The following is an 18,176-nucleotide window of genomic DNA, read 5'->3' on the forward strand; positions in this document are numbered from 1 at the left end:
TGTACCAACAAATATGTATAGTTTTACTGAGTATTTGTAGAATGGACCAGAATTTTGACGTTAGCAAAAAAAGAAGAAATATTCAAACGCCTTGAATAGATGCAACAAAAAAGAAGATAAAATACTGCATACATTATAAAATATCGTCATAAAGTAAATGATTACGAGATGCAAATAAAAATATTCCAACTCGGAAGTTTTGGCTGCGTCAGAAAAACGGAAATCATGCTAAGATATATCGTATTTCCTCTTACGTTGGATAGAGTGTTTGCTTACTCAAAGAAAATTAATATGTGATCACAATATATAATCCCTGCCAAGTTACTACTCGTCTCAAAACAAGAAAGGAAGGTCTGGTTTGCGTTTTAAAGCTTCTACAAAGTAAATCAATATTTTTGTCCCGGAGAAATAATGGGTAATATACTTCCGTTGGATAGTAGTAAGAAAGAACAATGCGAAGGTATTTTAAATTATGTCATTGTAAAGAATTTTTTATATTTTCATATGAACAAGAACATTAATTGCAGTTGATAATACATCTTGACAAAGATTACTTTATATAAATTTATCAATGATTTAGAAATTTTCTTTAAATTCTCGCGAGTTTTATCAGCAACATTTATTCCATGTTGATACGACGAGCCCTACAAGTCTGAACACGTCCTATATGCTTAGACTGTAGTCGCGTTCTTAGACATGAGCAAAAAAGCAGTACATTTTTTTCAACTTCTTTACAAAAATCAATCAAAAGCCAAATTTGGCATTTTAATAACGATTTTAATTTCAAAAACGTTCAAAAATAGTCAATGCGCAACATAGATAGTGTATAAGAGTTAAGAGGAAGTGAAAGGATACTCGCAGTAGTCATATTTTTTTCTCACCATGTAAGTAGTCATGTACTTATATATATAAGCCCTTATACCATCCAATAATATCATGACAACGCATTTTATACCATCCAATATCAACTCAACTACTAACAAACCAATCAGACGCTCCAAACGCCTACAAAATCTTTGTAAATAATATATTCTTACATTCTGACGAAGGTTCGAAGCACCGAGTTGAAAGCTTAATATAAATTTCAAAATAAAAATCCAGGGAATCCTTAATATTATCATATATATATATATATATATATATGTTAATTAATAATAAATGAATAAACCAAAAATAATTGCTAATTATGTATTGTAACTTGTAAGTATCTTATGTTCAGAATGCGTCTTGTAAAGATATAGATCTATTGTGTACATTACATTAATTAGTGGCTTAATTAAACACATAACTAGAATGATCTGTCAGATATCATTGTTATGACACATATATAGCATGCACTTCATGTTGCTCAATTATATTTCTTTCAAAACTTGAGTGTCAAATTACTGAGTCGAGCGTGTTTTGTCTTTTTGCAGCATTTCACCAGTTTTCACAAATGCAATAAGTTAAATTCTGGCTTGCAAAGTGTATGAATTTCAAAAATTGTGCAGTAGATAGACCAAGATAGAATCATGAATTTTTTTCCTGTTTTTCAATAGAAATTGCCAAGGAATTTGTGGCGACATTCAGCGGATATTATGTGCTTTATTACGGTGTGGAGTTAGTAAAAATGAAAATGAAAGAGATTGAGAATGATGCGAACTCTGAAGATGAAAGTGAGAAAAAACTGATGTATAGAGAGGTATGTTGAAAAACAAGTCGATGCTTTTATGGAAACGTTTCAATCTACAGCGAGTGTGCCAAGCAAGGGGAAAGGAGCGAAAGTTTCATTCGCGCGACTGGCTGTCACCAAATAATTAAAGCCATCCCATTGTCTGTAGTTTATAACTCTTTCACTGAAAAGAAGTAAATGTACAAAGAAAGATCAAATGAGAAAACTTGAAATTTAGCAAAGCCGATTGTTCACTTCACTAATTTAATAAATCTATGATTTAGTAGTACATTCAAATTATGCAGAAAATGTAAACGTTGCATGTATGAAATGAAAAAACATGTTGAAATGTAAAAATATTATTTAGGATGCTTCCTGCAAGAATCCTCTCAAAATGGGTCACCTGAAAAAAAAGGGTGCAATTGTAAAGAATTGGAAAAATAGATATTTTGTTGTAAATCCTGATTTTTCTGTATCATATTATGAAACAGAAGATGTAAGTTAAGTTCATATTTGGTTTTTACTCTTTATAAAATACAAATTAGATAAAAAGAGCCATTTTAGGCGTACAACCAAGGCTGCAAACCTAAAGGTAATATAATACTTGCTGGCTATGATGTCGAAGAAAATGCTGATGATGCAAATCTGCAGAAATTGAAACAGCTCGCTAAAACACTTGGCATTAAGGAAGAATCATTACCTTCACCTGAAAAAACTCCACCCAACACCTTAATCCTGTCGCATGACAGAAGGCGCAAGTATTACATCACGGCCAAAAGTGATGAAGAAAAAATGGATTGGGTTGAAATGTTCAAGACTTGTGCAAGGAAGACGAAAGGTATGCTTATTTTTTTATATTTTTGGAGCTTAATTAAAGGTGGTTTTTACGCGTTGTGTCAAGGATTCAAGAACAAAGATCCCGTAGGAAATGCAGCTTTTACAACTGCCTATCGCCAAGCATGCAAGGAGTCTAATTGGTATGCAAAAAAGGTTGCTGGAGGGACGGAAGAACAGGTATAAAAGGAATAATATAACGGGGTCCAATGTGTACATATTGGGATAGCTGGAAAATGTCAAGTTGATTCATGTACGAGACGAATATGATCAACTTTGGATTATCTCATTTTTTGAAGATAAGAAAAACAACTGTTTTTCTTTCACATGAATACTTAACTCATGCTTATAATTTAAGTAAAAATTATTGTAAATTCTTGCGAAATGATCACGAGCAAAACATGAAATTTTTGAGTCATAATCTCAAATTGAAAAGTCATACGCCAATGCAACAGTGAAAGATTTTCAAAATTATCAAAGTTTACAAATTTCTTTTCCAGATATTGAGTGAAACATTGGTTGAACTGGTCAATGATCGTGTATTGGCAAGTGTGTACTATGATCTTGTTGATAACTTCACCATTAGAAAGAAAGTCAGAAAACAGGTGAGTGCTTGGAGATTATTTCTTCTTCGTCAATGAAATCATGTATAGGAGTAGCATTTCTTCTTACGAGAAGAGTTAAACAGGAAATAAGACTGCAGTTTTACTCGTAGTGTTACTATAAGTTTGTAGTGTTACTACTATAGCGTTAGTTCTAACCCTCCATTTAAAGAGGAAAAAACAGTTGAAGTTATTAATTGTCAACAGAAAATGCCGGGGCAGGGCATCAGATAAGCGTTGAAATCTTTTTTTTTCTTAAAGGTTGTGAAGATTCTCGAATCAACGGTTCTGGGCATTGTAAAACCAGCATATCAAGGTCTTGTCGAAACAACGGAGAAGATGAAAAATCCTATTGAAAAAACATTCAACGAAAAAAAGGAAGACATAATAAAAGTATATGTGCAGATAAAAGAAAAATTGACGGGTTAGTAGTAACCCTGCTTTAGTCAAATCAATTAGTCCTGAATGAATTAAAATTTGAAATGCTTGCTTTCAGATAAGATTGAAGCAATTTTGAGCAAGATAGGAACAGAAATCTCTAAAGATGCCCATAGACTGTATGAAGATTTGAAGGAATTGGTAGGATTTCATAAAATTACCCGATTTTATGACCTTAGTTTGTTAATAAGGAAGAAATAAAGTCTTGGCTAAATGCTTTCCGGGAATTTATGTTTTTAGACAGTACGGACAACAAAAGAGATGAGAAACGAATGCGTAGTTCGTCTGATGGATAAATTGATTGAACAAACAAATAGCAGCAAGAATGTTGTGGAAACCATGAAAATGGTAAAGACTAAGAGAAAAGAAACATTTAAAGTTGTCATGTTTGCTAAGGAGTTTAATTTAAGAAAGATTGCTCACACGTCAAAAATGGCAAGTCAACATCTCACCATTCACATGCAAATGGTTATATTTTCAGCATTATAGAAAGTTTGATGGTGTATTGCACAGAACAAATGCCTGGGATCATTGGTACAAAGTATACAATATGGAAAAAGAAATTATAGGCATTATTGCTAGATATGAGAAGACGTTTGATGAAAGTGGAAATTATAGTTACGTTTATAAATCTCATGACATGTTGGCATGGGTAAAAACATATTTTATTTGACAATTAAATATAAACCTTAAATGTTCATTTTTTGTAAGTTGAACAGAAATTGTGTTGAACAGAAATAATGTTGTTTAGGTGGCAGATGCAGCCTTTAACACTTTTGAATTAACTTTGGAGACTTACAGCAAAGAAAATGACATCTATGAAGATAACACCAAAGCATCAAATATGATGAAGAAAGTCAAAGATGAAGTTCTTCTGGTCGGTAGAAAGTTATCTAACAAAACATTTGTGCGCATGTGTAACATTCATAACATGTGAATCTTATTTTATAGAAATACGATTATGACTCACAAGTAACCCCACATGAAATAAGCTTCAAGATTACAACGGATATTGTTAAAGAATACTTTATCACGAAAGCTGAGCCAATTGTAAAAGAGGTGAGGATGTCTAAAGGATTGCGCTCAATTTTGATATAATAATGAACAACTAGTCTTTTATGTAATTTCAGATCTTAAAACCCCTAGAGAGCTCTATACCAAAACCTCTCGAAGAACTCATTAGCATTAGAGAAAGATATCATCTTTATGTTGAAGAAATTGTGAAAAACTTAATAAGACGAGGTACTTGTATGATGAGATATTTGTAGTTATAAGGAGAGACATTTCTTTAGTAAGATTTAAGATAAAACACTAACGTCTTTGTGAGAGAAAAAACCTAATTTCTGTTGATATAAGATAAGATCTTATTTGTATCTTTGAAATTTTAACTTTCAGAAGAGAAAAGGAAAGTTTCCGATGAAAAGAACGAAATTTCAAAAAAGAGTAATTCAGAAAAAAAGAAAGCAACTTTAGAAGAGAAGAATGGCACTTTGCAAGAGGAAAGTGAAGTTTCAGAAAAAAAGAGCGAGGCTTCCGGTGAGAAGAATAATGCTCCAAAAGAGAAAAGTGAAGTTTCAAAAGAAAAAAGTGAAGTTTTAGAAGAGAAAAGTGAAGTTTTAGAAGAGAAAAGTGAAGTGTTAGAAGAGAAAAGTGAAGTTTTAGAAGAAAAGATTGAAGTTTTAGAAGAGAAAAATGAAGTTTTAGAAGTAAAAAGTGAAGTTTCGGAAGAGAAAAGTGAAGTTTCAAAAGAGAAAAATGAAGTTTCAAAAGAGAAAAATGAAGTTTCGGAAGAGAAAAATGAAGTTTTAGAAGTAAAAAGTGAAGTTTCGGAAGAGAAAAGTGAAGTTTCAAAAGAGAAAAATGAAGTTTCAAAAGAGAAAAATGAAGTTTCGGAAGAGAGAAATGAAGTTTCAGCAAAAAAAGAGTGAAGTTTTAGAAGAGAAGAGTAAAATTTCTTAATAAATAAGGAAAGCTTCTGAAGTATGTTTGAGAACGCACATAACAGATTTACATGGACCAGTTCGCATTAAAATCATCAAACGCTAGCTAAAGAAGAAATGTACTTTTCTCAAGCCTGGAATCGATATAACAATACAAAATAAATGGTTGTATATAAAGAGGCATAAAAATAAGAAATTTTTACAAGGATACATTTTAATCCTTTGTTTTTTTAGAGTTACTTTCAGTTGGCTTTCTTATTGTTTCATATTTGTCTTCCCGATGTCACACTAACTTTCAATCATACTTCCTAATTTTTCTGTATTCAATGCAAGCGATCTAATTAAGACGTTTATTAGCTAATGCTGTTTTTTAGCCAAGACATCGCTCCACTTCCAGTGCAAATTGGAAGAATTTTGTTGCTAAAATTAGTTTCAAAAACCAATCACGTGGTAAGAATATAAAATATTTGAGCTCTGCTTTCTAAATGACACACATTTTCATTTTGAAGGATGCACTTCTGATTTACAAGGAGACAAAGTGTATCAGTAAAAAACACATTTTATTGATACATGATGTATTGAAAAATATTTTTTCAATGAAGTGATTATGAAATAGGAATTGTTATTTTCTAGCTCGTAAGTTTTGACTGGAAATGGCAAACGGATATCATGCTGAGATATATTGCATCTACGTCTGTGTGATGCTTTTTATATGTCTCTGTTTATTCAAATAAATATATTGTGTGATCACATAAACATCAACGTCGAGTCTCTACGCGTCTCAAAACAAGTGCAGGGCTATAATATCAACTGCAACGTCATTTTGTCTTGGAGAAATAATGGGTAACATAATACCCTTTGATAGTAGCAAAAAAGAAGAATGCGAAGGTATTTAAAATTATTTCATTGTAAAGAACTATTTTTTATTTTCATATGAACAAGGACATTAATTCCGATCGAGTTTGCTTCAGTTAACTATTGATTTTGAAACTTTTTTGAATTCTTGCAAATTTCGTCGTGACTATTTATTCAATGGTGACGTAAAAAACTTTTTGAGTCTGACTAGGTCGTGTATTTTAGCTTGGTGTTTTAACAATAGCAAAAAAGTACTCGTTCTTTTCAAATTCTAAAGGGAGGGTCTTAGACTATCATATATCATTACCTAACTATTTCAGGTATTTATAAATGTTCTTTGTAAGAAATAATAAAGCACTTTGTAAGAAGGGACAAACCGTCTACATATAAGAAAAGATACAACAGCTCTTTCACTACTTCAATCGATATTTCTTTGAAATCTGATAATTTACCAAGAATTTTTGTTCTAAGAATGTAATACAGTGCATATAATTAAGATATTTGTGAATGGTGAACTTTAGTTGCTTGTACGAAATTGTAAATAGGATGATTTGTCATATATGGTTGCTATTTCCCATTTATGGAATGGAAATGTGTTATATGAAATCAATTTTCTGATTCTTATATCATGATTCTGGTTGTATTATTATAACAATTTAATACCTTGCTATTGTTATTCAAATCATTTTGTGCTTGGGCTGTTGCAACTTCTTGTTTTGAGTTGATAGATTTATGGCTTATACAGCGTAAGGTTTTACTTATTCTTCATTTGATTTTTAATTTATCTACAATATTAATTTGGATCTTTATGAATGGTTTGTTTATATTTTGGTTCACGAACCAAATGACAAAGAAATAAGATGCAACGATATTTCTGCATTCAATCAATCATGCATAAAATTGTAAGAAAACTCTAGAAATATGTCCGAAATGGCCGAGACTAACTGTTTGTCTTTTGCAGCACTTGACTAGTTTTCACAAATGCAATAATTTCTTAAGTTAAATAATATCTTAAGATGTAAAAACTGCTGAAAATTGTGCTTTAGATCATAATCAAATTGCTAAAGACACTTTGCTTCTTTTACACTAGAAATTGCCAAGCAGTTCGTGGCAACATTTGGCGGATACTATGTGCTTTATTACGGTGTCGAGTTAGTAAAAATGAAAATGAAAGAGATTGAAAATGATGCGAACGCTGAAGAAGAAAGTGAGAAAAAACTGATGTACAGAGAGGTAGATTAGTGAGTTCAAATATAACATAAGTTGCGTGCTAACGACAAGTCATGTATTTGAAGTTTCGTACTCGTAGTCAAATGTGAAGCTCCTCAATGTCAATAAACGAGGGCAGGTGGTAAGCCCCAGTAGTTTAACTATGATAAGGCATTCCAAGAATGAATGCCGACCTTTGAACATTTGAAAAATGTAAATACAGTAGAAATTTCTGGAGGCGTTTAAGGCTAAAGGAGTGGTGTCAAGCATAAAACAAGCCTTTCAGTTTCGGAATTCGTGCTTTTTTGCACAATTTCTAAGAATATCTATGACGATAAATTTCTCAACTGAGATTATGTTAAAAAAAGGTACAATAAAGAATTGCCTAAAGGATTTTAATCCTTGATTTGGTAAACCTGCAGCTTAGTAAATCCAATTATTGAAGGGAATTTGAACTTGTATGAAAGTGATATATCTCAATGCTTTACATAAAAACACATAAAAAACATCATTTCAACAACATTTCAGGATGTTGCCATCACAGATCCTCTTACAATGGGACATCTCACAAAAAGAGGAGGAATAATAAGAAAACAGTGGAAAAGAAGATATTTTGTTGTTAATCCCGACTTTACTGTGTCATATTATGAATCAGAAGAAGTAAGTTCATTTTATTCTTGGTTTTTACTCTCTAAATACAAATTAAATTTCAAAAGAGTTATTTTAGACGTACAACCAAGGCTCCAAACCTAAGGGTAAAATAATACTTGCTGGCTACAATGTCGAAGAAAATGCTGACAATGCAAAACTAGAAAAGATGAGAACGGTCGCTGAGTCACTTGGTGTGAGGGAAGACTCAATAACTTTGCCTACAAATGCTCCACCCAACACCTTGGTACTATCACATGACAGAAGGCGCAAGTACTATCTCACGGCTGAAAATGAGGAAGAAAAAATGGATTGGGTTGAAATGTTCAAGACTTGTGCAAGGAAGACGAAAGGTATGCTTATTTTTTTCAATTTTTGGAGTCTGATTAAAGATGGTTTCGTATTCCCTTTATGCGTTGTGTCAAGGTTTCAAGAACAAAGATCCCGTTGGGAATGCGGCATTTATGACTGCCTATCGCGAAGCATGCAAGGAGTCAAACTGGAGTGCAAAAAGAGTTAAGGGAGGGACTGAATTACAGGTACGTAACGAGTAATATACACAGGGAACATATGCATGTATTTAGGAACACCCACGTTCACTCGCGTAGTACAAATATGATCAACTTAAGAACTTCTTATCATGAGAATGGCTGGAAAAAACTCGATTTTTCAAATAAAAACGTTATAATTTAGGATTAATTCATTGTGCATTTCTTTTGAAATGACCAAGAGAAAAGTATCAGTTTTAAGAATCATAATTTTACTCATAATGTCATGGCAACATTAAAATGTTTACAACAATCGAAATTGTTCAATTGTTCGCTAATATAAATTGCAGATATTGAGTGAAACATTGGCTGAGCTGGTCAATGATCGTGTAATGGCAAGTGCGTACAATGATGTAGTAGATAACTTGCCCTTTAGAACGGTAATCACAAAACAGGTGAGTGTTTGAAGTCTGTATGCCTCCGTCAAAGAAATCAGTTATTGGAGTGGGATTGTGTTTTTACTCGTAGCCTTAGGCAGGACACTAAGATTGTTGTGTTCCTTACTCTTCCGTCCATGCAGAAAAAGCAGCTAGTTCTTAATTATAAACAAGAAAAAAAAGGAAGGGATATATCGGACAAATCTTTCAAATAAATTTCTTCTTAAGGTTATGAAGGTGCTAGATAGAATAATCATTCGCATCGTGAAGCCAGCTTACAAAGGTCTTGCCGCAACAGTGGAGAAAATGAAACCTCCCATTGAAAAAACATTCGACGAAAAAAAAGATGATATCATAGAAGTATACAAGCAGATGAAAGAAAAATTGATGGGTTAGTAGTAGTCTGTCTTAAATCTTAAAAATCGCTAAAACAAAGCGTTTGTCTCCAATACTCTATCTCCTGAACAACAACATGGTATTTTCAAACACAGCTCCAGTTTCTGACCAAAAGTCTTAATTTAAATGAACAAAAGAACAATTGTCGAAGATTGATCAAAGCTCAATGTTGTTTCTTTCAGAAAAGATTGAAGCAATTATGAACAACATAGGAAGAGAAATCTTCAACGAGGCCAATAGACTGTACAATGATCTGAAGGAATTGGTAAGATTTCAAAAAATTTCCTGTTCATTCTAGTAGTTCATTAAGTTAGATAGAAGACAGCTGCCATTAATATTTTTGGGAAATTTATTTACATTTTAGTCAGTGCGAACAACAAAAGAGATGAGAAAAGTGTGTGTTGTCCGTTTGATGAATAGCTTGATTGAAAAAACAAAGCAAAGCGAGAATGTTGAGGGAACCATGGAAATGGTAATAAGAAAATACGAGTGAAAAAGATTCTACTTTGCTTTTCTTAAAAACTTTGGTTTAAGGAGAATCAAAACCTTTAGCATTTGGTTTCATTTTCAGCATTACAAAAAGTTTAATCGTGTAAAGCATAAAACAAATGCCTGGGATCATTGGTACAAAGTATTTAATATGGAAATGGAAATAATAGGCATTATTGATAAATACGAGAGCACGTTTGGTCAACGTGGAAATTATGATCATGTTTATGCATCTCATGAGATGCTGGCACGGGTAAAGCCAATTGATTGATTTTTGAAAGAGAACTTCAAAAAAGAGAAAAATGAACAGAAATTGTGTTAATGTTGTTTAGGTGGCAGATGCAGCCTTTTATACTTTTGAATTAACTTTGGAGACTTACAGCAAAGAAAATGACATCTATGAAGATAACACCAAAGCATCAAAGATGATGAAGAAAGTCAAAGATGAAGTTCTTCTGGTCGGTAGAAAGTTATCTAACAAAACATTTGTGCGCATGTGTAACATTCATAACACGTGAATCTTATTTTACAGAAATACGATTATGACTCACAAGTAACCCCACATGAAATAAGCTTCAAGATTACAACGGATATTGTTAAAGAATACTTTATCACGAAAGCTGAGCCAATGGTAAAAGAGGTGAGGATGTCTAAAGGATTGCGCTCAATTTTGATATAATAATGAACAACTAGTCTTTTATGTAATTTCAGATCTTAAAACAGCTAGAGAGCTTCATACCAAAACCTCTCGAAAAACTCGTTAGCATTAGAGAAAGATATCATCTTTATGTTGAAGAAAGTGTGAAAAACTTAATAAAACGAGGTACCAGCAAGAGGCATTTTTAAAGTAATATAAAAAACAAACTGCTTAGTAAGAGAAATACTATATTTCTGTTCATATGATGAAATATTTTTGGTACCTAAAGGTATGACAATTTAATGTTTCAGAAAACAATAATGTTTCTCATGGGAAGAATGACTATTTAAGAGAAAATCAATTGTCAGGAGAGAAGAGAGTTTTAAAACAGAGAAGAAAAGGTAAGAAAGAAGAGGACGAAATTGAAGAAGGAGAGGAAGAAGTCGAAGGAGAAGAGGATGAAGTTGAAGAAGAGGAGGAAGAAGTAGAAGGAGAAGAGGATGAAGTTGAAGAAGAGGACGAAGTTGAAAAAGAAGAGGACAAAGTTGAAAAAGAAGAGGACGAAGTTGAAGAAGAAGAGGATGAAGTTGAAGAAGAAGAGAATGAAGTTGAAGAAGACGAATGTTCAGAAGAGTAGAATGAAAATATTTAATCAATGCATACAATGTAATGAGCATTGATGAAGTCAAAAATATTAATTATCGTAGCACTATCTTTCCGACTGACCTATATACCAAAACTGGATTTAAACATTCACTAACTACTTTACTATATTCTTGCAATTTGTACTTTTACACCAACATATATTGTTTCAGTTTATCAATTGTGAGTATGAAATGTACGTATGCCAACAATGCTAACATAATGTCGTAATTGCACATTGTAACAAAAATTGTAATGTGAGCTTGAATTATATCTTTAACTGAAATGTACAACACGTATTAAAGAATAAAATCTAAAGCATTTATTCATAAATTTATAAAATGTTAGAATAATACATAAACAAAGGGAAATATGCACAATATTATCAAATCCTAACTTTATAGTTTCCGTTATCGATGCAAAAGTAAACGGCAATCTATATGACACGAGGGGCCTATACTTTATGTAACATAATACATTTATACCTCGAATTAGGAAGATTTAGAAGGGAAGGAACATTGATTATAAAACATCAGATTTTGCCTCTCCAATGAGTTTTTTTGCAAACAATTTTCAAAGTAACTGTGGTAAAAAAAACATAACCAATGTTCGATGATGTGCTCCCTTAGTAAAATATAAGTACTGAAAATTCAACAACGCTAGGCCAAACCATTAAATTTACTTCAAGCTTGTTTGGGGAATGGTAGTGTTGTCTACCAATAACGCTGTAATCACTATTTTTCTACTTAGCAAGCGAGGAGTTTAGGATGAAAACACTTACATGTCACTGTATTGCAAACACAGATATGCAAACACTCGAGTAACAGAGGAGAGAAGTTCTTTGAAAACATCGAGGCAACTTATCTAGGTTAGATCTCTGTAGCTTGGTTCCGTTGAAACGAAGAAATCTGAAAGAACTGAATGAAGATACTCGAAAGTTGGTCTTTCTTGGGCATTCGCTTTCCAACAATCGAGCATTATTTGATAAAGAGAGTCGGGACAACTTGGAGGGCACGGCATTCTGTAACCTCGCTCTACTTTGGCAAGGGTTTGGGCGTTTGTCAATCCTGGGTAAGGTATACGACCATGGGATACAAGCTCTGTGAGAAGAATACCAAACGACCAAACGTCTGACTTAATTGTAAAACGATTATATAAAGCTGCTTCTGGTGCCGTCCATTTAATGGGAAATTTCGCACCTTCTTGAGGGTTATATTCGTCGTTTATAACAAGTCTCGCAAGACCAAAATCAGCAACCTAAAATATGTCAAAATTTGCTGTAGTTAGTTCAAGTTTGACTATTATCTCAAAGACAAAAGGACGTCTGTGATGTAGCTACATATTGACGTAATTATTGAAGGAAAAGTGACGATCTTGCTTGACTTGAACAACTTATGATCATCACTCATTAACAACAGCGACAGTGGCTGTCTTTGAATGCTACGGTAGTGGCAAAAATTGCTGATGATAAATTTCATTGCCATGTGACAAAACAGGGTGACATAAGTCTATTGTTGCAATAATTAATACAAATGGAAAACATCATTTCTTGGATGAGCACAGATAAAATACCAAATGTTCATACCTTACACGTGTAGGCATCCCCAACTAAAATATTTCTAGCAGCAAGATCTCGGTGAATATAATTTTGTTTTTCTAAATACTGCATGCCATCAGCAATCTGTGAAGCCATATCTATTAAAACTGGAAGTCTTAAGTTCTTTCCATCTCCCTTAAGGAGGTAATCCAACAAACTACCATGCTTCATTAACTCAGTGACAATATAGATTGGTTCTGTTTCCGTACACACAGCATATAGCTAAAGATACATTGAAACATAGTTAAAGCACAAAGCAAACAAATTAACATTTGCAATATTTGTAAATATTTTTTAAATCATTAATTACATGGTACTGAAAATGAGAGAAATGAGGAGAGTTTATAAAGTACAGTTATGAAAGTCTGGGATTACCTGGATAAGATGAGGATGCCTTAATTTCTTCATGATTTGGGCTTCTGCGAGAAAAGCCTTAGGTTGCATTGAGCCAGGTTTTAATGTTTTTATGGCAACTGATGTAGTGCCATTCCATGTTCCTGCCCAAACTTCTCCAAACATACCTTGACCAAGTTTTTGCCGTAGGTGAAGTGAGCTCCTAGGAATTTCCCAAGAGTCCTTGGTGCTATAGGCAAGACCAGCTGTATCTGGTTTTTCTGTGGCAGGGCATGGATTGATGAGCATACAACACAGCCCATCTGCCTCTCTTGAATAATGTGCTACCAGCTCATGAAGGTTGGCATATGGTGAGCGACTTGTAATGTAGAATCCTCCACCATCAAGTCGTCTTATACGATAATGCTTAACCACATCCCCTTCACGTACTGATAAAGAGTAGTTTCCATGGGATGTCTCAGAGTCACGAACCAGAAATGTTCCAGTCTTATTACAATCAGCAAGTAACTTCTTTTCAGCATCTGCCCTTCTTATTTTGCCAAAATACCATCTAATGGATGAATAAAAAAAAAATAAGACCAACTTGTTCCATCCAATACTTTTTAACCTCATTTTGTTTGAGAATTCTTTAAAATCAGCTGTTGTTAAAGTAGAATTACGCTCTTTATGTGGGTACTTGTCATTTTAATGTTATTTTATCATACCATGCATTTTTTTGAAGCTAATCATGTCAAAAAAGTGTTAAATAATTTCTTAATGATATGCTGCATGGACGTCGACAGTCAACCATTATCGGCACAACAGTTTCACACAATAGCCGAAAACAACACACAATAAATTACAGTAAATAAAACAGAAAGCGTAAACACCTGAATTTTTCGTTTCGTTGACGAGGACATTTGGTAATCATATAAAAGCACATGAAAATGCGGTTTACTCAATCAATCTCTTCAACGTTTACGACAACACAAGAAGAGAGAGGAGAGACACTAAGTTAAGATCTTTCAGATCAATAAAATTTCAAACTTGCGATAAAGCGACATAAACTTCCGGAAGACAGAAGGACGAAAACAAATTGTTTGTGAGCCTAATTTAAACAATATTTTCGAATAACTAGACAGAAAAACATGACAGAGAAAAGGTACTTACTCTTCGGCATCTAAACTTCTCTCAGCTGCGACATAGTTACAAGGAATATAGCCTTCACGACCAGTCTTTAACGAACGAGCAAACCACCAGTCGCCATCGCTATTATCAATCACTTGAAGCCTTTCACCTTTCGAAAAATTTAAATCTTCTGTAGTCCTTGCTGCGTAGTCAAAGAGCGCCACAAATACCGTAACTGTATGTGAATTACTCGCTGTCATAAGCGTATTTTGAGGTGCATTATTTAAGTCAGGGTTACTTGGAGTCGGCTGCGTTGCAGACAAAGCCGTAGACTGACCAGGAACTTCTCTTTTATTTTCACTCGGCTCAGAACCACAGCAATTGCCCATGACAGCTTCAGTTCTTTAGCCCACCTTAATGATATTTGGTGCTACTGACAGAGGAAATAAGTGCTATTGCTTAGCCATAATTTAAAGTTTATCATAGCATAACGACAATCTATTCGCTTTACATAAAGAGGGTGGGTGAAGCAAATGAGGTTAGTACTAGACCCAGGCCAACACGGCCAACACAAACACTTTCGTTATTTATTGACCAATTTTTATCTTCTATTTTAAGTGATTGTGTTGCTTTTTTACAAAAAATAATTATCGTAGCAAAGCTTGCATTTCCCGAAATGAAGTCGATTTTTACGGTGACTTAAAAGGTTTTTGTAACTTCCTTGTTTGTCGACCAAATCATCACATATTGAGTACCAGCCACCAGAATGTTCAGTTTTTCGACAACATATATCCAATTAACCCACCTCCACCAAGAAAGACAATCCAAATTCATCATAAACAAACCACTACGCCCTCCTAAATGTATTTTTTCTATTCCTGCTATCATTATTAACGGCAAGGCTGGAGTTGCAGTAGACTGACTGCTCTACAAACCACCATGCAGAAATCTGACACCAGCACCAGCTTTGACTTGTATTTTACATGTGCAACACTTTTTTGCATCAACTACGAATCACCTCCATACGCGATAAAAGGGTCAGTTCCTCAATGGAATTTAACATTGAAAAATATTCGTCCATACTTGGTGTTGTCGAACTATTGAAGATAAAGTTACGAAGACATTTTGTGGTTTTTAATAGTTTTTTAGTCATTAGAAGTATGCAGAAAACAACAAAAATAACATTTTAAACAATAAAAGTTCCTCGCTCGATGATATAGACTTGATACAAGTTTTACTAACTTTTATTATTTACTAAAACTTCCTGTAATATTGTAATATTTTTGTTTGACATTATCACTAAAGATCGTTTTGTACAACTATACTAGGTTACAAGAGTAGCATAACACTAAGAAGGGCACAGGAGGTTACTAGAGTTAGAAAAAACTGAGAAGAACAAATTTCGACATGAAAAACTTGTTTGAAAAAGACATGCATGTCACTGTTTCACTTTTAAAATGTCATCACTTCATGGTGATGTATCTTAGAAGGGGACAGCAAAACGCAATCACAGAGAACACGGCCCAGCCGAGGCCTCCAATCAAAAACAAGCTTTCTGTAACGCCAGCAAAAATACTGCCTGTGTTTGTGGAAAGAGAAAAAAACTTGAACTTAAGTAACCCGAGAGCAGGCGTTAGCATAATGATAGCGTAATTACTTCCAGCAAAAAGTGCAGCGCAGGCTCGTATCTCGGAGCATCTAAGGTTGGGCATATTATCAACTTTAGACCAGCGGTAGAACGTTGTCACTCCTTTATATAAGCTCACTATAACAAATGCAACCATGTTAAAGATTACTAATATGAGTAATTTTTCTTGTCTCTTTAGCAAAATTTCTTTATCATTGCAGTTTGGATCTTGAGAACATTCAAAACACATCAAGCCAGCTTCACCACTTCTCTCCGAGTAAAGCTCGACACAGAGGCAAGAGGCAGGTATATTGTAGAGCATACTACAAAGGAAGCCAAACCAAAACTTAATGTCAACATAAAGTTCACGTTTTTCAATGATGAATTCCGGTGCAACGGTTGTTTGGTAAAGCATCCAAATATACGCAAACAGGAAGCCGCTAATCAACAGAGCTCCAACGCAAATGAAAAATGAATATGTGTACATTATTGCTTCAAAGTGATCAATCCTTTTCTCTACGTCACGTCGAATCCAGGGGCCTGTAGAACACTTTAAAATACTACGAGTTTGATTTACTGCATAGCTGTCAGACTTAAAGAATTTCTCGTAGCGAGTATGAGATTGGATTGCATCAAAAAACACACCGACATCCATACCAAAGTTTAAGCCATAGATAATTAGAAAACAAACGAACTCTCGTGTCAAACCTTTATTGAACTTCATATTTCTGGGACATGAAAATCATTTGAAATTGTGCTAGAAGACTCTTCAAAGCTTCGGAGATTATAATATTTTCCTTAGCCTGAAGGCAAAAGAAAGATGATTTTGTTGATATGATGTCTGACTGCCTACGATGAAAACCTACAAGATGATCATCCGTTTTCTGAATAATTAATCTTTGTTTTTAGGATCAATGCAGCTCACAAACTTTGATTGGTCAAAATAGAAAACATCTGAGTTTCAGTCCAATCATGTGTTGATTACAATTTCAATATTTCAATAATTTAGAAACACCTGCCACACGATAAGTCAACATATTATTGGTCAGATGATCATGATAGGAAACAAGATTATGAACGTGGAATAAAAATAAACTGACTTTTGTCCTCTAGAAGGATTTATGACACAAGTTAGGTTTTATTTAAAATTTTTGAGATTACGTAGAAACAGTTTTGCTCCTCGTTTGTTCAATTATCACTAACTTTACGGACAGACGTTTCATTGTTAGCATTCCATATATATTTTTTCCTTTGCAGTTTAGTTTGGTTATGCTCGGGTTGCTTCATAGAAAAATGTTTTAAACGAGATATATTAATGACAACCAAATGCTAAGTTCTTTAGCTAACAACTGGAGATGTTTGGATAAAACGCTCACAAATCACAATAAATGCCGTTTGATCTTTCTGTAGTTAATGTAACTGATAAAAGAGGAAGATCAAAATTGGGAGAACGACGCATGTGCCAAAGAACGTGTATATGGAGCACTGACACTATGAATATTTTACGAAACAGTTCATTTTTCTTTATTTTACGTCCGCTAGTTCCCGACAAGGCCACTTTTTTAAGCAAGAGAAACAGCTGAATTGAAGAACATTTCGGCGTAGAAAAACTTTCAGACGTGCATTGAAAAGCTTATCTGAAGTCTCGTCGGATCTCGTCTTCGCAAAATAATGTTTAATACTTTAGAGGTCTTAATTATATTTACCCGCATATAAAATAGACTGTTTTTATATTTGATAAGTTTGTCAAAATAGGTAACTGAAGCAGCATGCTTCTAAAAAGGTTGAAACTATTCGAAATTGCCATTTATCGCCATTTTCAGCTTGCTTACACAAGCTACTACATTTTCTCTTGCTTACACAAGCTACTACATTTTCTCTTGCTTACACAAGCTACTACATTTTCAGCTTGCTTACACATTTAAGCTACTTTTCATTTTTCATTTGCTACATTTTCTGCTTACCATTTTCAGCTTGTTTACACTACATTTTCTCTTGTTTACTTTTTTTTTCTCTTTACATTTTTCATTCCATTTTCTTTCATTCCATTCCTTTTTCATTCATTCCATTTCATTTCTTCATTCATTCATTTCATTCATTACATTTTCAGCTTCAGCTTGCTCTACTACATTTCTCTGCTTACAACTACATTTTCAGCTTGCTTACACAAGCTACTACATTTTCATCTTGCTTACACAAGCTACTACATTTTCATCTTGCTTACA

The 18,176-nt window shown here is 33.7% G+C and overlaps 4 protein-coding genes across 4 annotated transcripts; 2 read left to right on the forward strand and 2 right to left on the reverse strand.

Moving 5' to 3' along the window:
* Positions 1–263: 263 nt before the first annotated feature.
* LOC124443844 (PH domain-containing protein DDB_G0267786-like) lies at positions 264–5,675 on the forward strand. Its single transcript, XM_046994386.1, has 14 exons — positions 264–460; positions 1,539–1,681; positions 2,019–2,147; positions 2,216–2,489; positions 2,553–2,665; positions 2,986–3,090; positions 3,349–3,511; positions 3,584–3,666; positions 3,766–3,873; positions 4,007–4,177; positions 4,277–4,402; positions 4,477–4,584; positions 4,656–4,767; positions 4,921–5,675. Exons 1-14 carry the CDS (start codon positions 412–414, stop codon positions 5,451–5,453), a joined length of 2,217 nt encoding a protein of 738 aa, XP_046850342.1. The 5' UTR covers positions 264–411; the 3' UTR covers positions 5,454–5,675.
* A 351-nt stretch (positions 5,676–6,026) lies between these two features.
* On the forward strand, positions 6,027–11,556 carry LOC124443853 (PH domain-containing protein DDB_G0267786-like). The gene is made up of 14 exons (XM_046994396.1): positions 6,027–6,353; positions 7,411–7,553; positions 8,058–8,189; positions 8,257–8,530; positions 8,604–8,716; positions 9,016–9,120; positions 9,331–9,493; positions 9,681–9,763; positions 9,863–9,970; positions 10,070–10,240; positions 10,320–10,445; positions 10,520–10,627; positions 10,699–10,810; positions 10,936–11,556. Exons 1-14 carry the CDS (start codon positions 6,305–6,307, stop codon positions 11,259–11,261), a joined length of 2,013 nt encoding a protein of 670 aa, XP_046850352.1. The 5' UTR covers positions 6,027–6,304; the 3' UTR covers positions 11,262–11,556.
* A 9-nt stretch (positions 11,557–11,565) lies between these two features.
* On the reverse strand, positions 11,566–14,857 carry LOC124443873 (tyrosine-protein kinase SRK2-like). The gene is made up of 4 exons (XM_046994420.1): positions 14,367–14,857; positions 13,239–13,767; positions 12,852–13,085; positions 11,566–12,523 (listed from the first exon to the last, which is right to left on the reverse strand). Exons 1-4 carry the CDS (start codon positions 14,711–14,713, stop codon positions 12,131–12,133), a joined length of 1,503 nt encoding a protein of 500 aa, XP_046850376.1. The 5' UTR covers positions 14,714–14,857; the 3' UTR covers positions 11,566–12,130.
* Positions 14,858–15,541: 684 nt separating this feature from the next.
* Positions 15,542–16,798, reverse strand: LOC124443894. Its single transcript, XM_046994443.1, has one exon. It carries the CDS (start codon positions 16,673–16,675, stop codon positions 15,788–15,790), a length of 888 nt encoding a protein of 295 aa, XP_046850399.1. The 5' UTR covers positions 16,676–16,798; the 3' UTR covers positions 15,542–15,787.
* Positions 16,799–18,176: the final 1,378 nt, after the last annotated feature.

Source organism: Xenia sp. Carnegie-2017, unplaced genomic scaffold, assembly GCF_021976095.1.
Source record: "Xenia sp. Carnegie-2017 unplaced genomic scaffold, XeniaSp_v1 HiC_scaffold_1, whole genome shotgun sequence".
NCBI classification, from domain to species: Eukaryota; Metazoa; Cnidaria; class Anthozoa; order Malacalcyonacea; family Xeniidae; genus Xenia; species Xenia sp. Carnegie-2017.